This window comes from Cebidichthys violaceus, unplaced genomic scaffold (genome assembly GCF_023349555.1).
Source record: "Cebidichthys violaceus isolate CVI_PGR_0920_01 unplaced genomic scaffold, fCebVio1.0.p SCAF_14, whole genome shotgun sequence".
Lineage (NCBI taxonomy): Eukaryota > Metazoa > Chordata > Actinopteri > Perciformes > Stichaeidae > Cebidichthys > Cebidichthys violaceus.
Genome location: NW_027176307.1, coordinates 14,286,828 through 14,314,758, shown reverse-complemented (window position 1 = coordinate 14,314,758; position 27,931 = coordinate 14,286,828). Strand labels below are relative to the sequence as shown.

Genomic DNA, 27,931 nt, shown 5'->3' with positions numbered 1-27,931 from the left:
GCACTGTGAATTAACGTGTCTATGTTCACACATAAACCGCACCGGATTATAAGGCGCATTAAGCAAAACAACACAGTCCGGTAAATCAAACTTTATTCAACTCAGTTGTAACAACAAATATCGGTACAGAAAAATACACTCACTTATCGATTCATTCCTCTTCCACAAATCCATCGAATTCTTCATCTTCAGTGTCTGAGTGAAACAGCTGCGCGATTTCGGCATCAAGAATGCCCGAATCCCTCTCGTCATTTTCCGAGTCAGTCTCGTTGCCGTTATCGGTACTCGGCTGTTCAGTGATGATTCCAGCTTTGGTGAAAGCTCGGACGACGGTTGCGACCGATGGTTACTTGTTGTGCTTATTGATCGATTTTGACTTTTAGTTTAGACATTACATTCCTGTTACGGGGCCGATCAGGTAGTGACACAGCGTACCGTAATGCTCCGAATATCCATTGAGCGGAGCGGCTTCGTTGCTTCCCAAAGTCGTACTTACACATTTCGGCAGATTTTTGAGCGCATTGTACCACATAAAATCGATCAATAAGCACAACAAGTGACCATACATAAGGCGCGCTGGATTATAAGGCGCACTGTCAATTTTTGAGAAAATTAAAGGATTTTAAGTGCGCCTTATAGTCCGAAAAATACGGTATGTCGAAAAAAGAAAAATAAAGTCATCGTGTGCATTTCCCCTGGTTCCATTTTACACAATTTGCATCAAATAAAATACGGGTTAAAATACCAGATAAATACACAGAACTGGTGTTTCTTCACTCTGAGTTTCTCCGTTCAAACATCAGTCATGTGACGGCTGTGTGGAGGACAGTAGTGGTGTTCAGGTCCACCTCCATGTCCTCGTCTCCCTCCGGTCTCTGAAACCTCGTTAACCTTTGAGGACAGCTGAGCCCATCTGCCGGACTGTTGTTGGTGCCGTATATTATACTACTGCATGTATTAAAGAGGAACTAAAGAACAGATTCAGAATGATCTTTTTTTTAATACAAAATATGTCTTCTGGCATAATCATACAGAGTGCATTGTTCATATCCATATCTGTAGAAGTAACCAACACGTATGAGTGGACAGTCCCTCCATCAAACAACAACTCTGAGCTTTCTTCATGCAACACGGCAGAGTTCGTCTTCAACGTCGGCGTCAAAGAGACGGTCACAACATGCAGGGATCAACAAAAAGCTTATGTTACTGTAATTCCCTCCGTCAACCACTACGATGTGATGACACCACTGTGCAGAGCCTGGCAGTGTGTGTGTGTGTGTGTGTGTGTGTGTCAGCAGTCGTCGTGTCTGTTAGTCCTGAGCGTGCGCAGCTCGTCCTCCAGGTACGTGATCCGCTCCATCAGAGCGGCTCGGTCGGCCTGAGCCCTGCGGTCGGCCTGCCAGCGAGCCTCCTGCACCTTCCTCTCGTACCAGCGCTCCATCTGCGCCGACACCGCCTCGAAAAAGTACTGGGTCACCTCCTGAGCGTGCATGTTGTCCCTCTCCTGAGCAAAAGAGGGTTCGCTGGGCTGGTCTCCGAAGACCTCCAGAGTCCGGACCCCTGCGGCCCCTCTGGACTTAGTCCTGGCCTGGGAGTGCTTCTTGTGGTGCTTCCCTCTGAGCCCGGCTTCAGTTCTGCCGCTGCAGCGGCGCTCCGTGGCCGGAGACAGGCTGCTGGATCTGTAAGTCCTGCCCCCCCTCGCCCCGTGCTCCGCGTCCGTGTCCTGCAGGTCCTGGTTCTTCCTCTGGGTGTCAGCGCAGATCCCAGCGGGACGCTCCTTGGGCCGGACTACCTGGACAGACGGCAGCGGGCTCTTGGCTGCTGCTGCAGGAGAGGAGACCTCTGCATCGTGAGCCTTATCACCGTCTGTTAAATGTTCAGAAGAGATCTATAGTTACACAGAAAATACTCTTTACTGTTAGAATGCTTTTTCTGTCACAGAGTTCGTCACACATGATGTGTTCAAGGACCGTCTGGAAGATGTGAATCTGACGATTACGACCGTTTTTTCACAGCTTCAGGCTACGATAAAACGGTGTCGTTATTCCTGCCGGATACAGCGGTATCACCGCAGCAACAAATCACCCTGAAGATGAGGGTTCAGATTAATGCACCGGTTTGTTTTTTACAAGAACAAACCTGTGGCAGTGCAAATCAGTTTAGCAGAATTAGATGTTGTTAAAGGGTGTTTGAACAAGTTCATTTCAGGTGCAAACAGGTTGTATGAATGAAGATTTGTGTGATGAAACTGGTTGGGTGAGGTGTTTGCGGAGGCGTTACCTGGAGAGCTCTCCACATGAACCACAAAGTAGTGGTTGGCTGAGCCGCGCTCCGCCGCACCGGGACTGTCGTGGAGCTCCAGGCACTGGGAGCCGCCTCCCCGGCCGGAGGAAACCGGCACGGCGAAGCCGGCTCCGTCGGCTCCGTCGGCCTCGTTCAGGCCCTCGGCCGCAGAGGAGGAGCGCCGCAGCTCGGTGCCGCCGGGGTCTCCTGTGAAACGAAGGTCCATGCTGTGCAGCTTGGACAGACACCAGCTCTTCAGCTCACTGACCAGGGACGCCTGCTTAAAGGGCCCACACACACACACACACACACACACACACACACACACACACACACACACACACACACACACACACACACAAGAGTCCATCTGGGTTCACGTAAACACAGCACATGTTTATTTTTCATTCATTCATTCATTTTGGTGTCATAGAAAACAGCTAGAGGTCTCAGACACGACGTTCAAGTAAAAGCGTGCGACCTGAACACAGAGGTATACAAACGCGTCGTGCCGTGCGACGACCTCGCCGATGACTTGGTCAGCTGCAGAGCCTGTGATTGGCTGTCGACGTTACCTGTCTCTTCTCGGCCTCCAGCCGCTCCTGCAGGGCCCGCTGCTCGATCCTCTGCAGACACTCGGCCCTCTCGGCGGACACTCGCTCCACCGTCATCTTATCGAGAGCTCGGATCTGAACGGGGAAAAAAGAAACAAACACATCTCGAGTGCACATGACAGATACTTTGTGGTTGAATGGCTGCACTACATGTATCTGCAGTTCCTAAATAGAGTTTATTGGGAGTCTCCCTCCTCTGTTAGTTGTTACACAGAAGTTCTCGTGGGGCCCGGACATTAGCATGTAGCATGTAGCATGTGCGCGGTACCTGGTGTTTGTTCTTGCGGTCCAGCTGGCCCATCTTGCTGTTCATCAGGTCTTGGACCGTGTGGATTTCAGTCTTCATCTCCTCTTTGGTGGCCTCCAGCTGGTTCTCCAGTTTACTGAGGAGAGGCTCACAGCGGCAGCCGCTCAGAGGAGCCTGAAAACAGGCACCGCAAACGTGAACCAAACGTCCAGCAGAGACCAGCCGTGGACAGACGCACGGACGCACACACTCCAACCGACGGCTCCAGCGCTCACCTGCATGACCTTGCCGTCCTTGCCGCGGTACAGCGTGTAGAGCTGATAGGCCTTATAGTTGTGCGGAGGGACGTTGGCTCCTCGCGGTTTGCATTTCCTCTTGTGGAAGCCTTCGCCGGGCCTGGTCTCTCTGCGGCGGAGCGGGTCGGACAAAGCCGGCTGAAACACCAGCAAGCACCCGAGGTTAATCACTCCGCCTCAACGAGCGCTACTCGTTTCGTCTTCTCCTCTGTCTTACATCACTGCGGATTCAAGTGTGTAGTTTTCTAACCGAGGTGACTTCAGGGACCTACTTTCTCTTTCTGCTTCCTGTTCTTTCCCATCTTGGCGTTGGACTCGGTGACCTCAGCTTGCTTGCAGGCGGCTCGGTCACTGCTCTGGGTGTCATCAGCAGCGCTGTCCTGCAGGGAACATAATAATATTAACAGCAATCAACGGTCTCTGAAACTTGAGATTCAAAATGACCTGTCGTGGATTAACACAACCTCATGAAACTTCACATCCACTAACTAGACACACCCCTTTCCTGTCCCTTATTTAAGCTAAACTTTTGACACAATGGTCCAGCTTTTACCTTACAGTGCAGCGCCTCATCTCTGGGCACAGACTGAGCTCTGCCCTCCGCCTTCAGCTTCTCCCTCCTCTTCCTCGCACTCCTGCCACGCACAAAACTCTGCACCTTCACACACACACACACACACACACGGGAAACAAAAATGACCGACTACTTATTTATGCAATGAAATAGTATGTATGAGGACTGTTTCACAGCTGCCTGTGCTGGTGAGACTGGGAGTTACCGGCGTTACCTGAGGAGCTTTGGTCAGCAGAAGAGCCACGTCTGGGTTGTTGTGTTCTCTGGCCTGGACCAGAGCCGTCTGACCCGCCTGCACAACACGGAGAGAGAGAGAGAGAGAGCAGATTGGTAACACGACAGAAATGTGAGCACACTGAGCAGTCGTTACTGAGCAGCAACGACGTGGGCCGAGGCTGCAGGAACTCACCTTGTTGCAGACGTGGCCGTCTGCCCCGGCCTCCAGCAGCAGACGCACCGTCTTCTTGTGATTCAGAGCAGCGGCCACGTGCAGCGGCGTGTCGCCAGCCTGCACACACACACACACACACACACACACACACACACACACACACACATACACATACACACACACACACACACACACACACACACACCACAAGAGATAATACGAATGAAGTGTTACCATAAATATGCATACTATCATAACTATGTATTTACAAACTTATTTACTACAACGTTTGCTCCTCCCCCTGAGCTCCGGAGGCTGGAAAAAGTCGCAGTTTTACGCCAAAATGAGACTTTCTTGACGCGCAAAATTGACTTTTAAATTGACAAACATCATAAATGTAAATGATGGCACAATTCAAACGGGATCAAATAATTCTTACGTCTCTCGCTATTGACTGCCATACAAATTTGTTCCACAATAAAAGGTCCCATTGTGGTCAAGTGGAAGGGGAGGGACTTGCACGATTTAGGGCTGATTTAAAAGAGCAGACGGTATTTTGAGCCATTTTCACCCATGAAATGAGGAAGAATTGTCACAATTAACAGCAGAATTGATGCGTTTCATCACAGTGGAATCAATCTGAACTCACCAGGTTTTTCTCCGACACGGAGCAAAAGGCTCCCAGCAGGATGCGGATCACAGCCACGTGGTTGTAGCGAGCCGCCACGTGCAGACAGGTGTCCCCCGCCTGGAAAACACACATTTAGCTAGTATACAAGAAATTCTATTTCAAAATGATGAATTGATTTTAATTTATTAATTTAATTTAACTGATTTCAGTTCTTTGTTACGGACGCAAAAATAGCCCCAAAATCATAAAAAACTGAGCATTGAATGAAAAACAATGTTTTCTTCTTAAGCTAGAACGCTGATGTTGGTCTGAGGCTCTTGATATGTTGACAGAGCAGTGATGCTACCGCTTTATACAAATACGTTTAACATTAGATGATTTTATTGGCTATTTTCAAAGCAGTTCTCTTTGTAAACACACAAAAAAAAAACATTCTGACTGGTTTGCGGTGTTAATCTTTCGCTTTTGGTCTAGTTTACGCAACATTCAAACACAAATGAATGAAATATGATTATCCTTTACTCAACAGTATTGGCCTGTATTTCACTGTTCTTGTCGTCCTCTTATCATTACGTAGGCACCACTATTATTTATTTAATAGGAAACGTCATCGCATATTAAGTCACTACACTGCAGTTTCCCATCCGGGCCGCTAGAGGGCGCATTACACTTGGGTGGTATTGGAAGCACAACGTGGGTTCCAGAGATGGAGACCTACGTGGTTCTTGTTGTCGGGCCTGGAGCCTCCCAGCAGCAGAACCTTGGAGCTCTGAGCGTGACCGTTCTGACAAGCAAGGTGGAGCGCTGTGTTTCCTGCCTGCAAAAAAACACAAGGTCAGCATTTAAAACGGTCTTATTTTGGCAAGTAACAGGGGTGATGAAGCTGGTGACGCTAAAACAAAAGAAATCACACGAGTGCAATGCAGGTCATGAGTCAACAGAAGGCCCTGAACCACTGCTTAATTAAGGAGTTCTGCACAGTTCAGAGCCGGGTGGAAAGGTGAGGAAGCTTCGCAGCAACGGTCACCTTGTTTTTGGCGTGAGCGTTGGCTCCGGCCTTCACCAGCGCTTTGACCGACTGGCTGAACCCGTGCCAGGACGCCTCGTGGAGAGCGGTGTTACCGTCCTGACGAGACAGAAAGGCTTTCAGGACACTGACACAATGTTTTCCATGCACTTTGTGAAATGTGTTTGCATTTCAGGGCGATCCTCCTAAATGAGCCGACTGTGAAGGATTTGTGTGGAAAAGGGCTTAATCAAAGCGTGCATGTCCGGATTATTTTACCATTAAAAGGGAGAGTCTGGATGTTTTAAAGCGGGGTTGAATGAGGTACTTGAATTACTTACAGTAGACGGAGTTTAGAATACCAGCAACAAAGCAAAGAGATGTACTGCTATAGCTACAACACCATCTTACAGAATACATTTATTTGGAATATTTGTTCTGCTTTACCTTCTCTTCAAAGCCACAAGACTCCTTTGACAAAAACAGTCATTTTACCTCGTAGGCCTTGTTGGTTAGGGTTAGAGATGTAAGTTTGATAGATCACAACCTTGTTTTATGATGCATTATTGTAAACATATGCACTTATTCATTTGTGCTGCAGAAAAGATCAAAATGCACTCTAAACAAATCCCACCGGCCTCTGTCGAGCGGCTAATAATCAATCTGATCTAAAGTTAAGTTTCTACTTCAATACACTTTTATTAATGCACGATAGTTCAGCATGAAGAGAGAGTTTAGTTTTTATTCCTCTTTCCACCGTGAACTAAACGCTCTCCTCTACTCTTCATGAGGAACGAGGCTAAGCAGATTACAGACCCACTGGTTTCTCTACGATTATCAGATGCTTTAATGCAGTCATTATTCTGGCTTTGAATACCCCCGTGTGCCTCTGTGTGTGTGTGTGTGTGTGTGTGTGTGTGTCTTTTGATCCTCACCTTGTCCTGTCTGTCCAGTGCACACCCTTCCTGGATGAGAGCGTTGATGACGTCGCTGTTTCCCACCATGGCGGCCCGCTGTAATGCTGTCTGCTCCCCCTGCCAACAGACACACACACACACACACACACACACACACACACACACACACACCACTGACTAACGATACGGTGGCAAGAAACACTCAGTGGCGGGTTGGTCTTGTTTTCGTCTCGTCAATCATTTGTAAAACACTTGAAAGGTGCTACATGAAGAACATTATATATAAACCTGTGAACTCTTCCACAGATCAGTAGCTGCTGTACACGTCCTAATTCACAGACTCATGAAGTCTCAACAGATGAATAAAGGAATGCAACATTTTTGGGAAATACACTCATTTGTTTGCTTTTTCTGAGAGTGAGTTGAGCTCAAGTTTCTATCCATGTTTAATCCACTTAATCTCATGTCTGTGTGTGTGTGTGTGTGTGTGTGTGTGTGTGTGTGTGTGTGTGTGTGTGTGTCTGTGTGTCTGTGTGTCTGTGTGTGTGAGAGGTGCAGAGCTGAAGCCGGACCTGGTTAGCTTAGTTTAGCATAAAGACTGAAAGCAGTGAGAAATCATTTGCAAGTACAAACACCCCAACCAATGCACCTTTGAAGCTCGCTGATTCACACGTATTGTGTTTTTTTTAAGTGTGAAAATGCTAATTAGCAGGAAGTCATGCGCTGGCTCTTCTTGGCAAACAACACCTGGGTAAACGGACTTTGTTCGCACGTCATCGCAACAGTCTGGACGTCAAAATGAAGTTGCCAGGTTTGGTACCAAAACTTGTTTTGGTCGGCACCACAGTGCGACGCCACGTTCACATCCGCCCCAACAGAGTTCGATTAAAATGGACTAAATGTCGCCCTGTGAGGTGCGTCTGGCTGCGCCGTTTCCCCCTGCTTCCGGTCTTTATGCTAAGCTAAGCTAACCGGGTCCGTATTTAACCAACGTGAGCTTCATTCTGATTCCTCTAATCTCACTCTTGGAAAGACCGCAAAGAGGGTTTCTCTTTCCAAAAATATGTTGAACTATTCCTTTAAAAAGAGATAGATTGATTTTTGGGAATTTTGTTTTCGTAAACTCCTTTGATTATTACCTTTAATACCTTTATGCATGCAGGTTAGAAGCTTATGAAGTCTATACATCATGTATCATGGATGACAGTAGAAACTAGAGAATATGAAATAATAAATGATGAGTTACTTCATCCCATAAACATCGGTACTAACCGTACCATTCACCAGACATTCAAAATAATCCAAAATTCCCCAAAAAACCCATCCATCCCTTTGTATGTGGACAGTTGATAAGCTCCTCTTCACTACGCTCAGCAGAGTTATTACCGACTCCAGCAGTAGTGATGGTAATGTGGTCCCAGGAAAGATTAAGCTCACGTACGTGTGTGTGTGTGTGTGTGTGTGTGTGTATATATACACACACACATATATGCTCAGCCCCCATTCAATTCAGCACACAAGAGCAGATTAGTGGTGAGTGAACAGGTTTGACATGAGAGCGCTGGAAGAAAGAGCAATGGCTTCCATGAGAGATGGAGGAGGAGGAGGAGGAGGAAGAGGAAGAGGAGGGTCATTCCAGGGATAGATAAGAAGTGAGCCCAGCAGCAGCAGCAGCAGCAGCAGAGGTGGAGGAGGAGTGGAGTTTGTACAGGGAAGGAAAAATTGGGGGGGGGGGGGGTTGGTTCCGCTGACTCAGTGGGAGCAGTTTTTGGCTAACCTCCTTCACTGTCCCTGATCCTCCAGGCTCTTTCCCAGCCCTCCTCCACTGTCTTCTCTCCTCCTCCTCCTCCTCCTCCTCCTCCTCCTCCTCCTCCTCCTGTCTGCACCTCCTGCTCCCTCCAGCCCTGGAGGACGCACTGCAGCCTGTTGCGGAGCTCACTGACCACAGAGAGTGAGTTTGGCAACGCCACGCATCTGGCTTTTCACTATCTGCAGGAAAGGGGGACCTGCATCCCGAGGGCAACCCCACGAGTGGACAGTCCAGAGGGTCCCATTCAAGGCCACTGGACGTCATTAGACTACAAGCGTAAAGAAATGGTCTAAAATATTAAATTCCAGAAAAAAAAAAGAGAAGCAATCTACATAACGGAAACGCGGCCGACGCTGCTGACAGGCGGGTGGGTCTACTCACGTCGTCTTGGATGTCCAGGTCGCAGCCAGCTCTGAGCAGGACACGCACCACCTCAATGTGGCCTCTGTAGGCGGCCAAGTGCAGGGGGCTCCTGCCATACTGTGGACACAACACACACACACACACACACACACACACACACACACACACACACACACGCACACAAAGCCCAGTGAACACAACAACAGGGGTCACACAACATAAGCACACTTGACTCCCGAGCAGGAGCAGACCAAAGTCGGGTAAATAACGCACAGCTTTACAATCCGGCTGAAGACAATCTGCTTCGGAGTACAATCCATCTCGGTAATGAGTCCAGCGAAAACAAACAAACACTTAATCCGCGGTTTAAGAGAAGCGTGCGCAATCTGCACATCTGTCCATGTCAGCGGAGCGGAGGATCAGCGGGACGGTGATGCTACGTACACAACCAGGAAGTGTGAGAGGACAACAGGAACTTCCTTCTTACACACACACATACATGATAATTATATAAACATGAGGAGGATTAGGACAAAAGCTCCGAGCACATACTGAACATTACAACCAAAATAATGAAGTGTATCCAGAAGAATGAGGGAGCAGGATGTCTGCATGCCGGTTCAAAACTTCAGAACAGCAGAGCCAGGTGATCTCTGTTAATCTGTCGTTATACAGAGTAAACACGCTTTAATTACCGTTCCCACACGATCAGCGCTAACCGCAGCACAGCCGCCGGTGTTATCTCAGCGCTCTTTGTCTGGGTGCGGCTCTGGTCTGCTCTGTGTTTACGCGGCCCTCGGATTGAGTTACACTTGGAGAGGAGCCACCGGCCGAGCTCAGGTAAAAAACCAGCAGACCCGAGGCCAGCGGGCCGCCTCTGTTGTCTCCACGCCGACCGAGGGACTCTGTGGGTCGGCTCTTGCAGAGGGGCGTCGACTTTACCTCGTAGTTCGTCGTCTCCAAATACATTCCTCTAGTTGTTTATGTATTTGACTTCATCTGTCAGTTTTTGCTGCTGCTGGGGATCAATACAGCTCGTCTTTCATCTTGTGTGATGGTAACGAGGGAGTAAATCAGAGCTGTAATAACCTCACAGCTCTTCATCATCACGACTGAGAACAACACAGGTTGTTTAAATTCATCCAAATCCTAGAGAAGCACACTGATCTGCAAAGAGCAATCACTCCTCAACTGTACGGGGTCTGTGTCAGTGGACCTTCACAAACTTTGATAAATTAATAATTGTTTCAAGTTGTTTTTCAAGTATAAATGCAAAACATCGCTCCAGGATTTTCTGTTTCTCTCTGTTTTGTATTATTAACTGAATTTCTGGCATTTTTCCACCATTTTATATTAAAAACCATTAATCGATTAATCAAGGAAATGAACTGCAAACTATCCCTAAACCTTTCACTATTCTACTCTTTCACTGGTCAACGGTAACAGCAGGTCAGGCTTTAGAGATGGAAAGAGTTAAAGGAGCTTCACAACTTTTAAAGTCTATCTGTCTTAAAGTAATACTGACATGTTAAAAATGTTAAGGGATCCCCTCCCAAAGAGGTTCTAATGTAAGTGATGGGAGACAAAACCCTGTCCAGATTGTGAACCGAGTAACTACCAGGACTCTAAACCCTCACCTCCTCACCCTTCTTTCTCAATCCATTCATCGCATTAGCCTTCTGAAAACTATTCCTACAGCCCGCTTCCTGAGCAGAGGAATGTTTTCGTATGAAACTCTGCCCCCTTTATCCGGGATTAAGTTTTCATGATGGCAACCTGCCAAAACGCCAAAATACAGCCGGTCGAAAGTAAATCATCGGAGCGAGCGGCGGCACACGTCATGTTGTTGTAGCTGTCTTTTCATTTCAGGTGTCTCACATAGAGAATCAAAATACCAAAGAACCAATGATGTCATATGTGTGTGTGTGTGTGTGTGTGTGTGTGTGTGTGTGTGTGTGAAACCTTTACAATTATTCCCTAAATATAGGAAAGCTGCAGCACAACAGACCTGCTGTTACTGCGTCTGTGGAGGCGAATAGACGATGGATGAAGATGATGAAGATCTACAAGCTTCACCTACATGTGGCTTGATAACCTTCATGTCTTCAGTACTGGAGGAGCTTTCTGTTACACAGATACAGGCTGAACACTGTCTGTCTGTCTGTCTGTCTGTCTGTCTGTCTGTCTGTCTGTCTGTCTGTCTGTCTCTGCGTCTCTGTCTCTCTGTCTGTGTCTCTGTCTGTCTGTCTGTCTGTGTCTCTGTCTCTGTCTGTCTGTCTGTCTGTCTGTGTGTCTCTGTGTCTCTGTGTCTCTGTCTGTCTGTCTGTCTGTCTCTCTGTCTGTGTGTCTCCTGGACTGACAGCTGTGTCAGTGTGATCCATCTGGCCTTTAACAGCTCAGCTGTGAAACCGTCCCACATCTGTGTTCTTCACTACCATGGCTGCATAGAGGGAAGTGGAGACGCTGTCGGAGGCGGACGATCGCGAAACGCCCCGGATCACTGGCCGATCTTTTGGCGTCCGTTGGTCTGTCGAGCAAATGAGAGTTTCCTCCGGCTCGCCTCACAGCCGCCCCGGTGCAGGAGGCGAGCGAAGACAACGTGGAAGTGACCTAAACCTGCGCTCTTTGTAACGGCCACCAGGGGGCGACTGAGCGTATTGAAGCATGAGAAAAATGATCCTATCTCGTCATACGTCCTCCCCTCTAAGACCCACGGTGTAATTGAGAGACGTCTTCATCCTCCGTGTGACACCGGCACAACGGATCACACCCAAAACCCTCTGACACCGAGTGTGAAGCTGCTGAAATCATTTTCATTAGTTTGAACACGATGGGGTGGTGTTCACATGTCAGCAGCTCTAAGCCTTTCCTGCTTCTATTGGACTCAAGAGATGCAGATGAGCCCGTGGGGAAAACCAGTGATGCTGGATATGTTATCAAAAAAATGATTCATCTCACAAAGACTGAACACATATCTATTGATGCCATCTCTGTGTTTATGGGGCAGTTTTTCCCTCTTCCGATGAGAGGGCTTCCAGGACAGAGGATGTAAAATCTGGGATTTGTTGTATTGGGCTACACAATTAAAATTGAATATGAAAAAAAATTATCTATTCTTGTCCATCTGTTGAGTACAGATGGACAAGAAGTTGATTAGCGACTGTAGTTTTGGAAGATACCTTGAAAAAGGACCAAATGAGAGCATCAATTTGTAAATTAACCGAAATCAAACTGCAATTATTTAGATTTTTTCACAGCCACGATAGCGACAAATCAGTCTAGCAGTCTTTGGTCTGTTGGTCAGACAAAAGCAAGAGAACTGCAGGAGTGATCAACCGACCGAGACTCTTTATTCTTGGTAAACGTACAAAAAGTATCCCTCGGCATCACCCCGTCTGACCGCCGGCCGCTCGCTCACCTTGGTGACGGCTACTTTGGCGCCCTTGTTGATGAGCTGGACCACATTGTCGGCTTGCCCCTTGTGCGAAGCTACGAGGAGGCGCTCGGAGAGTGCGAGGACCTCAGCCGCATCCCGCTGGCTCATGAAGCAGGGCGAGTGAAGCTGCAGACAGAGGCGTCGGACGGACACGGAGCTGCTGCAGAGGCTGCCAGTGCTGCTGCTGCTGCTTCTTCTGTTCGCTTAAAAACTCCACAAACTGCCAGGATTCCTGCCCCTCATCCTCCTCCTCTCCGCTGCTGGGAAGAGAACAGGAAACACATGGAGTGAAAACAAACAGGAAAACGGGGCCGACGTCCCCACTGTCCAGGTTGTTCAACACATGTACAGTCCTCCAGGGACCGTGTGACCAGAAATAATCCCAAAACCAGGGCCAAAGAGAGGGGCTGTATTCAGCCAGACACTGAGTGCTGCTGTAGTAGTAGTAGTAGTAGTAGTAGTAGTAGTAGTAGTAGTAGTAGTAGTGGTAGTAGTAGTGGTAGTAGTATTTTAATCAGCCATCACAAACAATTAAATAGTGTAGCTTCTATACAATCAGTATATTTTATGACTGAAAAGGCACAGGCAGAAGCATAATGTGTATATACACACACACACATATATATATATATATATATATATACATACATACATACATATATATATATGTATATATACATATCTTACATTTGTATCAATTTAAGCTACACTTGTAGTGTAACCCCCAAAACAGCTTTATAAACCATTCTTTACACATTTTTACATTTATGTTAGATTATTTATATTATATTATAATATTATAATTATTTATGTTCCATAATTTAACCCTGAAAATAGAAACGCATCTCCTTTTTAATCCCCCCCCTTTTTTTTTTTTTTTGCTTCTTTTTTTTTTGCTTTTACTTAAATCATATTAACACTGGTGTATATTAAAAACAACTCAAGCCTTTCACACACTTAATGTGAGACACAATAAAACAGTGTGTAACCACCGCTGACAGCACAGACACACTTCTGTGGTTTGATGAGTTCTCCGGTTACACACTTCTGTGGTTTGATGAGTTCTCCGGTTACACACTTCTGTGGTTTCGGTGTGTAACCGCAGGGACTAATAGAGGCCTGTGCCTCGTCTGATTTCTCATCACCATTAAAACACATCGAGTCGTCCTGCTCTGGAATGCATCGCTGTGTTTCTCCACTGAGCAGCCTTGGAGTTGCATAAGCAGGGTATAGGAGACTCTGGTGGATCCAATGAGCTCCATTGCTTTCATTGTGGGGAGACCATTTCTATATTTATGTTAAACTTGATGCGACTGTAATAAAATGACCCGTTGTGACCCGTCGGATAATCGCAGCCTTGTGAAACTTTACGACCACTTAGTAAACTCCGAGGGCATTCGGGGGGGATGTACGGCTTTCCCATAAAAATGTGCAATTCTTGCAGAAATCCCCAAACGTCAAACGTATTTGACACCAAATCACAGCGCGGAACTTTCTCTGGCGTTCCTTAAGCTCTTGGAGTCTTAATGTGGTGTTTTGGAGGGATGGTTCTGAATATTCAATCAGTTAATTTGAGGTAAGAAATGGTTCCATTTTTGCACCGAATCTGTTCAACAAATGGCATCAACCCAGAAGTTGCTGCAAAAGCTCAAAGTGAGCACAATCATCATCATCATCATAATGTTCTCTTTTATAATTTAATAATTCAATAACTTAAAGCAACGTATGTTTAGCTGCTGGCTAGGTTTAGAGACTTTGATCCAGGGGAAAAGCCGTTAACATGTTACTTTATTAAAGTTTTAATATGTTATCGTGCAAGAAAGCTTCCCACTATGGTCAGTTTATTCAAATAACACAGCTTGACTCTCGAATGGCGGCTGATTTCTTTACAATTTGTTCATTATTATGTCTTTGTATTTCCTGCCGGTCCTGGGACACACACACACACACACACACACACACACACACACACACACTGTGTTTATAGCGGTACTCGTTCCAATGCGTGCCGTCTCTAATTACGTCTCAATATATGAATCCATAAAGACACTGACGGGTGACAGTTATACGCAGGCAGATGGAAAAGTCCGTCAACTGTGGAGCATCATAAATATTTCAGCGGAGGCAAGTCGGCTCCTTTCATGTCAAATTCTTCTACCGTTATCAATCCGGAGTCATAAAAGCAGCAGGTAATAATGGCGGTGAAGACAGACGCTGTGGACATGTTGTGACAGGACGGCTCTGTGATTAAAGAGCCTCTATTACATGTTGTTTGTGCTGCTGGAACTCCCAACTATAACTGCATTTATTACAGGCTGTTGTCCTTTTATAAACTTTGTATTCAGGTAAAAAGAGACGTTATGATCTATCACGGTCTTTAAACACACAGGAGCAGAAACGAGTGGACGGAACAAAAGACACTGACTTTTTCTACCTGGAACAAAAAGATGCTTTTGTGTATTTTTAAAAAAGAAAAGTGTAATTCTACTTAAGTTCTATTTATCACAACATTGCTACATTGTAAGTATTTAAATATATATATAAACATTGTAAACAGCTGACGTTTAGAATTGTTTGACGATTTTAAACTCTTTTTCGGGACGGTGAATAACAAGCTAGCCTGCAGGCTCGCTGTGAATTACAGCTCCTTGACGTTAAATCGGAACGTCAGAAAAAACAAAAAAACAAAAAAAAAACGTAAATCAAAACCTGTCAAGAAAATTAGTGCATCTCTATGGTAGATACTCGTTTATGTCAGCACAGCACACCTCAGGAGGGAGCGTGCTTCATCTCCCCTGCGTCTGAGCGAACGAGGGAGTCTGCATCTCTAACGACACTTTAAAAGCCGAGGAAGAGGAAGAGGAAGAGGAACATCCCATCCGCTCCCTGGAGTGTAATCTGTGATGACAGTCCAGTGTAATGACGGTGCGTTTCATTACCAGAGACGCAGCGACACGGGACGGACGACGCCGACGAGACGAGAGTCGGCGCCGCAGGCATACCTGGCTAAATCCAGAGAGAGAGAAACGGATTAGTGCCGAGACGTTAGACCTTCATCACAACCCAACCATGACACACAGACCGGAGGAGAGCTTCAGCTTTAAAGCACACAAGTGCCCCACGTTTTAAAGGCCTGGGGGCGTTTCCAAGTCGATATATATTTTACAAACATGTATTCTTCTCGTGAGAACGACAATAGGACATGTCGAGAATGTATTTGTGGAACTAAAGGCATCAACCAATGAACATATTCAAAGTGTATTCAAATATTCACATTCTGAATGTACACTACACAGAGGCTTCATAGTCCCAACCGAGACGACAAACTTTATTACGACCTTCAACCTTCACAAAAAGGCAGCGCAGACCCACTCCTTTTGTTCTTACCTTTCACAATAAAAGCCCCACGCATGAACACACTGAATACCGGTGGAGGAAACTCAAAATCCCGCTTAACACTTTGCTTAAAAGGAAACTCGTAAAAATGCGAATTTTCTACAGCTGCGTCCCTTTTTCTATGAGGTTTGAATAGATGAACTAATTGAGGTTAACTGTTGTTTACTGTAAGATATTCTATTCAGTTTCCCCACTGCGATGCATCTTAGGAGTCGAGACATTTCCACACGTCTAAAGGATTCATGGATGGATTCTGCGGTCCTTGAAACATTCCCAAAATTTGAAATCAGGCCACACAGAGTGGAGCGCTGCAGAAAACCTCCCAATCGGAGGTCAATTCACTTGAGCTGGAGAAGGGTTCTGAGGCACTATGGCAACATGTGAATGGCTCCCTGCTGCCAGCTCAAAAACTGAATAAGATTAAGCGAGGAGGACGGGGGGGGAGGAGGTCTCTCCCTGACTGCATTCCAGTAGATTCTCCAGAAGATCCTGTTCAGTCGGAGACCTCGAAGCACACAAAGCCGGCCTGGCAGTCGTGGCGAGGCTCCTCGCATGCAGCTAGGCAACGGGGCTTTTGTGCAAACTTTTTCTTTTTTGGGGAGCTCAGGACTCCTGTTCAACAACAACAAAATGCCAAACCTTCGCTTTTCACATGGCTCAGGGAGGAGGAGGAGGAGGAGGAGGCCCTGGAGAATACTTATTAAACACGCCGCTTACTGTCCGCGTTGTTAGAGCCGATCGGTGGAGGTGGAGGGATTTATTTTTCTGATGTACGTCAGAAATAAAATGGCAAAAGACGGGGAAGATATATCCGCGGTGGAGCCGTGTTGTATTTGTTTCATACTGCAGCACGGATTACCTGAGACGAGGTCAAATGGGCCCGTTTGTACTTTAATACTACTTATAAAACACCCGTTAAGTGCTACAACACAACGTTAAACTAGGAACAGATACATAACTTATGTTCATGGACTCCCTTTTGGTCTTTTTGAGTAAAATGATGCAATCTGTGCCAATTTGTTTTCCTTGTTTCCTCAAATAAACCATCTTTAGCCGAGTGTAAAGACACCGGTTTAAGAGGAGGAACGCCATCATGATAACTTTATAACTAATCTTTGCCCAGTACTCATTTTATCTAAATAGAACTTGAAGGCATCATAATGTAACTCAATGCAACCTCCGTTGACGTTAGCCGTTTAGTTCATGATTCAGCGGTCGGTTGTACTTGGCTCCGCCCTCTCGTGTCACTCCTGGTTGCAAAATAACCAAGATGGCGACGGCCAAAATGTCAAAACCAAGGCTTCAAAACCCGTCAACAAACCAATGAGTGACGTCACAATAACTATTTCCACTTCTCATATATATATAATCTACGGGTAAGACGGGACATAGTAAACTCACATCATGCTCATTAACATCCCATGATGCATAAAGTGTTCCAAATAAGCCTTTTCATCTGTTTAAACATTATCTTATTGCAGGTAATAGCGCCTCATGCCCGGGTTCAACTTCCCTGACGGCTGACGTGTTGAATCTTGCGGTCCAGCCTGCTGGAGGTGTGATGGGCTTCATTCAAGAGAAACAGCTGTGATGGGAGGCGCCCGCTTGATAACCTCACAGTGACATACCGGCTCCGACCTTTTCCTGACTCATCCACAATCACAACGCCAGACAGCCAACATGTCTCCCAACCGGACACAAGTTAAGTGGAGAACGAGGGAAAGGCACGTATTCAAGTAAAAGGAAGCGTCTGATTTAACTTGTAACTTTTCACCATCATTTCCATCGGTTATGATAACATCATACTCACCGATTCAGCTCTTTCAGATGATGTAAAACCACTTAATTTGGATGTAAAGCTGTGAGTGAACGCACCCGAAGTGGCAGTGATACTCCCTTGCCGTACAGGAAAAGTCCTCACTTTACGACAAAATACGGTCCAAATGTTCCACAAAGTGTTGGTGCTCCTCCCATTTTATTGAGGATACTTTAGGGGCTGACTGGTGTGCATAGCCGGGACTTTTTATTTCTATCAAAAATATACAATAAATCAATGTCAGCTAACCCTCGCAGTAAATCAACCCGCGGCTTTTTGTCGAGGGAACCAATGCTTTGCCCTGAATCACACCTTTCAAACCGCTGTTTAGCTGATGATGTGATGCGTTCTCTTCTTGACGCACTGAAGTCGGCGTCACTCTGCAGCCGTCAACACGGCCACCGTGACTGATAAGTGAGAGGACAACTGTGCATCCTTGAAGACCCTGGGAAGCAGTCGATACCCAAAGCATGCCAGGAATGTATCTGCTAGCTAGTGCCCGCCTGTCAACACATCCAACAGCAGCACATTCAGAAGGTTTTATTTAGGTTTTAGTGGGTGGAAGGATTTCAGATTCGACCGACGAGGAAGTGATGGGACCTCAGTCACTGACTCCTAAAAACACCGTAAAAAAACGTGCACCAACGTCCTTTAACCCAGCGGTCCACAACCTTTTTATGCGCCACGGAGCGACAATATTTTCACGGACCGGCCTTCAAGGTGGCGGATAAACACAACGAAATAAAATGATACGATCGGCGTGGAAACAAATGAATCAGCGGGAGCCCTGAGCTTGTTTCTCTGCAACGAGACGGTCGAAGTGTGTTCCTTATGTCCAGTCTACTCCGTCATTTTGTTTTGATTGCTGCAGAAGCCGATGCTTCATGTCTTAAAGCTGCATTTTCTCTAGTGTCCACCAGGGGGCGACTCCTCTGGTTGTATAGAAGTCTAGTCTAAAACGACTCTACTTCTCTCTTGATTTATTCCCTCAGTAAACATTGTAAACATGAGTTTATGGTCTCAATCTCTAGTTTCAAGTCTTCTTCAATACAGCATGATGTCCATTTAGCGTCAAACAGACAATAAGGCAGGGGATGCTTTAGGGGCGGGGCTAGACGGTGATCGACAGGTCGTTACCATGGCGGTCCGAGAGTTGTCCGTGTTTTCGTCTTGGAACTTTGACCCTTTCACGGTGTGTTTTATATTCATTAAAGTTAATTGTAACCCGTCTAAAAATGCCTTATTCAACGTTTATTAAGCTCCACCCTCTCGTGTCACTTCTTGTCACAAAAAGCCAAAATGTCGACGGACAAAATGAGGCTTTAAAACTGCAGTCCACAAACCAACGGGTGATTTCGTAGCTGGTGACTTATACTTCTAATGTGAAGTAATAATGCTCAACTTAAGCTTTTAGACTTGTAACTACTTTCCCCTCTCAGGAACAAGCCCGAGCTTCTCGCATTACATCATATGTTTTTCACCGATCTTGAAAAATAAAGCGCTCTTCACACAGTTCATGCTTAGAAAATGTAAAAATTCCCTGAGGGCGTCTCATTACATACCAACACTCTGCAAGGAGGTCACATCCTACAGATCCAGCCTGATGCAGAATTAACACCCACTGCACTGTGAGGATGCAAACATTAAAAACTGAGTCTGCTGAAGCAGAGCATGAACACACAGTAGCCTGCAGTACATTCTCCATTATGTGGGTCATCTCTTCCTTCTGTTCGTATGAGCACTCACAGCCCCATTAAAGTACGCCTGTGTTATGCTACGGTCCCACGGTGCTCTGCGTGAGCTTCTAAACACACACAGATTCACTCTATTTTCAGCTCACCTCACATCTCATAGACCTCTTTTCTGTGCGTAAACACGAGGACGATACACAAAACACATCAGCAGTGACGTGTGGAGACGCCTTTACGAGACGTCGATTCATGTACAACCTGCCTCCGCCAAGACTAGCCAGGTTCAAGCATTCATAGCTATACCTATGAAAGATAATTTTAATTTTAACCCAAACGACGATCTTTTCCGAAACCTCACTAAGCAGTTTTGTTTTGCCTAAACCTAGATAAAGTTGTCTCCTGTGAAGACGGGAGTTTATTTTGAAAATACTGAGCGGACGGGAGTTTATTTTGAAAATACTGAGCGGTAATTATCACGTATTGCTTGGACTTTCGTAGGAAAACTGATATGCTAACGGTAAACGCAGCAAGCTAGTGCTGTAAAGGTTCAACATATCCTCATACAACAGTTTGTACGATATCGGTTAAATCTCCGCTCGTTACGTGTGTACGGGCTTTTCAAAATAAACCTCCGTCGTTTAGGCAAATAAAACTACTTAAATTAGGTTTAGGAAAAGATTGTCGTTTTGGGTTAAAATAACCACAGAAGTGTCGACATTAACTACGAAAGTTACGTGACGAAAACCTCTGTTTTCACGCGGTCTGTCTCTTACTGAAAGCCAGTCTAGCTAGCTTCATAAATAGTCTAATAAGTCTAAGCTTCACCAACAGCGTGAGATAAAACAAACCTGCTGAATCTGACTGCAGAAGGACCAACAGCTCAGTGACTCGACTGCTCTTAACAGTGCAGCTATTTTCCCAGCAGCAGGGCTTTTCCCCCCCTCATACTGTAGATGTGAGGGATCAGTGGCATGACTATTTAGTGTGTGTGTGTGTGTGTGTGTGTGTGTGTGTGTGTGTGTGTGTGTGTGTGTGTGTGTGAAAAGCAAGTGGTCAGAATGGAAGGTTCCCCCCTCAGCCCCTCCTTCTACCGTCAGGATTTCACTCAAAACTCAGCCATCTGTCTTTGCTGCACCAGTCAGGGCCAGAGAGCGAAAACCAGATTAAAACAATACTTTGACCCACTCCTCGCTAATCCCAAGATCCGTTTCAGCGCTAGCTCGGTGCAGCACAGGGAGATTGAAGCATTCACGGTGGACAAAATGGGACATAAGTACCGCAGAACACGGGACGAAAATCCCGTCCCTTCTGATGGACCACATGGGACATTAATATGTACGGTAGTCAAATAACTATTTAATCCCATTGGAATATGTGCCATTAATTGCATATATTGTGTTTGTTAATGTAAGAGAAAAGTCACAAGAAGCGTAAGAGACGTCTCTGGCTGAAGCTACAATGCCTGTGTGTTTCATGCCAAACAAAAAAAAAAAGTAAGGAAGGAAGTGGAATTAGCAAGTTAGCTAACTAACTAGCCAGTCGCTAAATTAGTCGACTCAATTTCTGGAACCGGTGCAGAACGGAAGAGGAACAAAAGCTGCTAAATGAGACAAATGAAACAACTTGACGCTTCATCCACACAAGCACACTGCCATCACTGCCATCACTTCCAAGCTAGCTGGCTAACTAGCCAGCTAACTAGCTAGCTCCTCAATGAGAGAAACGCAATGACGTAATCCACATCCAGAGACTCTTGTCTCAGCGTAGGAAAAAACGCATCGCTATCGCCAGATAATCCGCAAATCACAGCACAGTAGTACTTGCTAGTACTAGCCAATCAGAGCACTAGGAGGAAGATAATGAACACGGAACACGGCTAAGTTACCCGACGCGTCGTATATGTTGGTGACGTACATTGTGCAAGACAATAGATGTAGTTGAAACTGCGACTTCCTTGACGTTCAGTATCATCTTTTAAATTGACAAACGTGTAGAAATCGCGGCATAATTCAAAACGGGACGTCTCTGGTCGTTAACTGTTATCCATATCATCTCTATATCATCTGTTTAATCACTGCCAAACGTCTGTGCAGAGAACTGGGAGGCTGACTAACTGTTAATCCTCAGGTCACTGCTGGAAACAAACCTTCTGTCATCCATGTGACAGCTGATCCAGATGTGACGGCTACCTTCATAAATAGTACCGAGGTCAACCTAAACATGGGACTAAAAATAACAACGCATCGTGCCTTTTAGTGCAACTCCGCTGTACGGCACAAGGGGATTTAAATTACCTTGAAAAACCAGAGCTAATAGAATATTAATAGACTCAGAATGATCTAAAATATGTGTGAACATACAAGGAATTTCATTCTCTCAATGTATTTAAACAGAAGTAGAAATAACAGCGTAGAAGAATACATAAGTAGTGAAAAAATAGGGTTAAATATAACCAAAAACACCTCAACATTTTAATATAAGAAATGCATATAAAACGTACAGATTTGGTCACAAAGTAGTGTCCTCGTTCTTTCACACACACCGTCAAAGGACGAGTAAATGCTGTAAAAATCGGCCTTGGAGACTGTGTGAGCAGGACAACGTTTGTTTAGGCGTTCTTTGTCTACAAGGGGAACATCTCATCGGCGCTCCTGCACAGCATAAACACAAAAGAGATCCAAGTTTCACAAGTGACCCTGGGGGTTTGTTTTTTTTCCCGGGGATTCCTGTAGTGAGTTTTCTCCATCTGCAGAAAAGTGTTGCTGAGACCAACAGAAGCTTCGGTACCGTCTTTGCAGCCGACTCAAACCTATGTTGAAACGGGACTATTTCTATTTTAGTACAGAATCGGAAAGTTCCACTACTGGAAGAATACAAAGTCACATGTCAAACACTCTGCCTCTACTCAGTGCTTTTGGTCTGGGACGTCATGCTCTATACATTCAGACATAAGTAACTACAAACCATTAGGTTTCAGACAGTGCTATGATCAACAACCTCTTGGTTGAATAAGCATGTGTTTTGCAGTGCGACATGATTAAACGGATGCAGCTGCACAACAAAGAAGAAGAAGAAGAAGAAGAAGACCTTCCCAAAAAAAAAAAAAAATGCCTCCTACTCTGAAGACCCTTGCCAGTCTGGGAGCCGTAATCGCCTCCTGGGCCCTGCTTCATTGTCCAGGAGCGCTGAGCGAGAAAAGGCCCCTTGTGCTCCTTTTAGTGGTACATTCACATTGAGGTCACCGCCCGCGGGCTGAGCAAAACGCATTACCACAACAACAACACAACGCCACATGTGGTCGTTAAGGGAGCGAACTCACACGGGTCCCCTCCCACTTTGTTTCAGTCTAATTAGTTGGCTTTCATTTTTGTGGATTTGGCAAATCATGCTGTCCGTAATACAACACTCAAAAGGACCGATTAACGACAATAACACGGGTAATAACGTCAATGACTGCATTCGGCATATTGTGCTGATTTATTTACAAGTTCACGGCAAAAAAGGGTCCAAATCCAGCGGCAGTACGCGGCGGGCCGGGACGAGAACTTGTTGCGCCAAAAAACATGCGCAAATTAGGGAGGAGGTGAAGACGCCCATTGGCGCCTCCTCTCCAGCTGGAGAGAGAGCCGAGTGTCAGCTGTCAGGCAGGGCATTCAGCAACCCCCCCCCCCCCCCCCCCCAAAAAAACACACAAAAGTACAGGCTGAAAGGACTAAAGATTCAAGCTCCTTGTCTTTCTCTTCACTGCCTCACACCTACACTGGACTTCTACTTCTAATGTGTAAATCTGATTGCCAAGTGATGTTTATCTCCTTAAAAATGCAGCATTCATATCACAGATCTGGATATATGGTAATGAAAGCATCACAGGAAGTAGCACATCTCAGCATCTTCACTTGCACATGACAACAAAAGCTCCCATTAGGCTCCATCTCACCATCTGACAGAATCTAATAACTGCCTCTCACACAGCGTCTAGAGAGCCTGTAACACGCATTAAGGCTCATTATGTGTCCATTACACACCTGGTGAGCTCTGACCTCGTCAGCACTGCGCCGCGCTAATCAGTCCCCCCCCCCCCCCCCCCCCAGGGGACGTGAGCAGACGGACAGACGGGTGTACACACATCACACACTCACAACTGTGTGGATGGATTCATCGGCTTCACACGCGGCATGACTACGCCTCCACTTCCATCTTTAATTTAGGTTGTTTTTGGAAACAAATTTGGGGAATTGTAAACCATAGATTTAATTGCTATTGTTACTATTCATGACAACCAGCTCTGCTCAACACTAAATATAATATAATATATATATGAATAAATACACTGTACAATACTACAATTATTCTGTCTGTATATATAATATTGTAGTTATTGTGGATTTTTTTACTTTTTTAATATTCTTTACTGTTGTATTACTTATTTATAATATTTATTTTGATCTTGTTTTGTTTTTACCATGTTTCTTGTTTGCACTTTACTGTATGTATATATATATATATATATATATATATACACATATATATATATATATATATATATACGTGTGTGCGCACACACACACACACACACACACACACACACTTTGTGCATTTTTACACTCGTGTGTCTACAGTTTGTGTGCGATAGGAACGCGAGCGTATTTTGCACATCGTCTCGTATGACGTTGATGTCGACTGAGGAGCAATAAAGAGACAATCAGTGACAAAAGAACCACTGTGTGGTTAGGGTTAGAAATAGGAGGTTAGGGTTCCCTCCTATTTCCTGGAGGGAGTGAAAAAGCCTTTTACCGCACAGAAACGTGGAATGACTGGGAATCAGGGAAAAGACTCTTTGCATCATCTCACTCGGTCACTCTGTAGTGGAGGAGGTCACCGATAAAACTACAAAGAGAACCCTCCGAGCTGCATGACGTAGACTCCACCTGAAGACGCGGACGCCTCGTAAACAAACCCCATTCAAATAAATGAGGCCTCCGTCACCACCGGCTCACAGAATCCACTTCTTCCTCCCTTCTGGGGAGAACTTGATGTATTGTCATTATAACACATTACTGGCCAGCCTTTCCTAAGAAGCTCATAACTGTTAAACACCCTCAATTTGAACCCTTATAGAATTAAATATTTAGGTTAAGCCTCAAGCTTCAGCCTACTTTATTTCACATTTCCGTGGTATTTTTTTCGGGGGGCTGCGGCCTAATTTGCATCAGATAACATGCTGTGAGCTGATTCATTTGTAGCTGCTTAATTTATTCTCGTTTCCAGACACCTTAGATACACACTGAACACTGAACCCATCTGAGATCAGACCAAAGCCCTTGAAATAGTGATGCGTTTTGTAGGAATATTACAGTAGCATCAGTGTATTATTATAATGAGAACAGGGAGGGGACATCGTGGAGGTCATTCAATAGTGAACGGCACAGAACGTTCCTTCAGAGACGTCTGAGAGGAGAGAAACACTTCATTTATATGCTTTGGCGGAAACGCGTTAACAATCTAATTTGAATTATACACACACACACACAAACATTCCTCCTCTTCCTCCTCCTCCTCCTCCTTCCACCTCCTCTTCTTCTTCTTCCTCCTCTCTCTGTCCCATTTGTATGTCACCAGTGACAAACCCACTGGGGATTAAAGGGGTTTCTAGAGACATAACCCCCATTAGAAATCAATAAAGTCAAATAAATAATGTAGTCTGACGTGGTCAAATGTGGTCAGAACTGGTCTGATGTGGTCTGAACTGGTCTGATGTGGTCTGAACTGGTCTAATGTGGTCTAATGTGGTCTGACGTGGTCTATATATGATAATAACACCCTGCCTGATGATGTGAGCAGCTGATGTGGTCTAATGTAGTCTGACCTGGTCTGATGTGGTCTGACCTGGTCTAATGTGGTCTGACCTGGTCTGACGTGGTCTGAACTGGTCTGATGTGGTCTGACCTGGTCTAATGTGGTCTGACATGGTCTGACGTGGTCTGAACTGGTCTGATGTGGTCTGACGTGGACTGACCTGGTCTGAACTGGTCTGACATGGTCTATATATGATAATAACACCCTGCCTGATGATGTGAGGAGCTGCAGCTCTATCAGCACTTTCAAAAGCAACTTAAAAAGTCTGTTAAAAGCTGCTCAGCTCTGTACTCACTGACCATGACCCGTATGGTCTTTAGAACTTGTTTTATCTGAAGTGCTATTGTGTGTAGCTTTGTATTGTGTGTATTGTGTGTTCTTTTTGTGTATCTTTGTGTTATGTCTCTACCTTTGTACCGTTTGTTATCGTGCTTTCCTTGTTTTGACCTGGGACTACAGACGCTAATTAGCTTGAAAGTTATAATCAGTTACGGCGCATGAAATGGTGACATGTATGTTTTAAACTGTACATGCTCCTTTTTTAAATTCAAATCAATAAATTAAAAATACGGCAGTGATTTCGCTCGAGGCACGTAATTCAAGTCGGCAGAGTCACGTCCAGTGTAACGTACGCAGCACAGAAACAAGCAGAGTAAACCTAAAACACGACAAAATAAACTGCGTTAAATCAAAGAGACTCACCTGGGAGAGAAAGTGTCGCTCGAGCGTCGTTGGCTGGTCCCGACTGCCTCGTGAGGTTCACGTTGAGTGAGAGGAAACTACAAAGTGAAAACACACGGTCGCTTCTGTCGTCGCTCCTGCCGCCTCCCTCGCGCTCGCTCTCTCTCCCTCTCTCCCTCTCTCTCTCCCTCTCTCTCTCTCTCTCTCTCTCCCCGTCCAATTTGCATGTCAACAGAGCCGCTGACTGACTCCGTCACTACGGGGAAATGAGAGGAAGAAGACACGGTTCAGCTTCGGTTCAACTTTCTCCTCAAATTAAATGAATTCCGGACAAAAAACGCCCCCTTCCTCTCCTGACCATTGACTTCAGAGCCGCAAGTAAGCTTGTTTTTATAACCGAATAAGTTAATAATGGAGTGTTTTGACAATTTTGGCAAATAAACTCCTGTACAACCCAGACGTGTAAATAATAAAAACAACTCAAATGATGCTTTAAGATATATTCCAGTGACTTTCTATTGACATAAATGTAATATAATATTAATAAGTATGTTCCGCCATTTTTATTTCTACAGTAGCCCAGAATGGACAAATGATACACTGGCCTCTAGGTGGGGCCATTCGCGTTATCGCGTCGGCCACCGTAGTTCGCCTACACGCTTGGCACCGCGTCATGGGTCGAGGAAAGATGTGAAGGAGAGTTCATGAGGAGTTAGGAAAAGACAGCCGTTGGTGTTTAGAGAATCCGTCTACACTTTTAATAATCTATCATCGGCCTAGCTTGTTAAGTTTTTACTGACGCTTCTTGTTATTGACAGTTTGCTATATTTACTGTTCATCACATGTTCAAACTAAATAAATGCATATAAAAATCAAATGAAAGGATTGTCGCAAGGAATTGTGTGGCGGAATTATCTACTTTCTTTTCGCACCTTTCCTTCGAACAGCTCTTATTTTACTTTCGGGTCATTTCACTCCTTCCTAAGCAAAAAGGACTATTCCACATTCCAATGTCAGATCGTGCTGCTTTCTATAAACTGTCAATCATGTGAACTTATGTCAGCTGTAAAAAGTCTTCTTAATTAATTCAAGGATAGTGACATCATAACGAATCCCCGCTCTGTGACTCCGCCTCGCCCTTTCTCCGTCTGTCCCGGCCCCCTAAGCCATGGAGACCCCGTTGGGGCCCCGTCCTGGAGAAGGAGGGTTTGTCTGCAGCGACCTGGAGCTTTCACTCCTCTCCGCTTTGTGCTCTTCCTCATCTGCTCCAAAATAATGGAGCTAGATATCGGAGAAGCGCGGATTGAGTGCAGGTGAAACTGTCAGTTCACGATTCTCTGGTGATTCTTCTGCCGCCGACACCGACACACTTTCTTCAGGTGGATAGAAACATCACTGTCTCATCCCGGTGAGTCAGAGGAATTGGGAGCTGATCCAAATTTGCGTTGCACTAACCTAAGGGCTTGTCCTGATCTATCCACAATGCAGGGAGCCACGGCCTCACACACTGAAGGTGCTTCCCAGTGTTGATTTCACAGTGAGAGAATAAAGCGATGTGAAGGGCGTGGGGTTCTGAGAATAGGTGAAGATTCACAGCTCTTTAATAGCTGTTCTGTAGTTTTGTTATGGCGGCTGGGATGTTCCATAATTATAGACATTTACACAGTCTAGTTGTAATGAATTACAAATCTGATACATTTTTAGAAAAACATGAATGTAATGTGCATTTCAGTGAATCCAAAAGTAGATGACATATTACTGGCTGTTCTCAGACAGCTTTTGTAGCGCTACTGTAGCCGTAATTTGTAGATATATAGACATTCTGATGTAGCATTTCAAAATTAAAGCTTTTCAAAATCTCATTCATGAGACAATTTGTCTATTTTCAGATTTGATTTTAGAGGAAATGGTGCATAGTTACAA

General features: G+C 45.4%; 1 protein-coding gene across 3 annotated transcripts; it reads right to left on the bottom strand.

Annotated features, from left to right (window-relative positions):
- Positions 1–76: 76 nt before the first annotated feature.
- ankrd6b (ankyrin repeat domain 6b) lies at positions 77–26,160 on the bottom strand. 3 transcript variants are annotated; one of them, XM_068709033.1, is made up of 16 exons: positions 26,030–26,160; positions 12,551–12,828; positions 9,151–9,249; positions 6,978–7,076; positions 6,064–6,162; positions 5,755–5,853; positions 5,055–5,153; positions 4,424–4,522; positions 4,229–4,306; positions 3,994–4,098; positions 3,713–3,820; positions 3,420–3,578; positions 3,166–3,318; positions 2,859–2,972; positions 2,281–2,563; positions 77–1,866 (listed from the first exon to the last, which is right to left on the bottom strand). In XM_068709033.1, exons 2-16 carry the CDS (start codon positions 12,674–12,676, stop codon positions 1,292–1,294), a joined length of 2,295 nt encoding a protein of 764 aa, XP_068565134.1. In that variant the 5' UTR covers positions 12,677–12,828; positions 26,030–26,160; the 3' UTR covers positions 77–1,291. The 3 variants fall into 3 exon arrangements, with proteins under 3 accessions (XP_068565134.1, XP_068565136.1, XP_068565135.1); XM_068709035.1 differs by having other exon boundaries at positions 2,281–2,560; XM_068709034.1 differs by having other exon boundaries at positions 12,551–12,825.
- Positions 26,161–27,931: the final 1,771 nt, after the last annotated feature.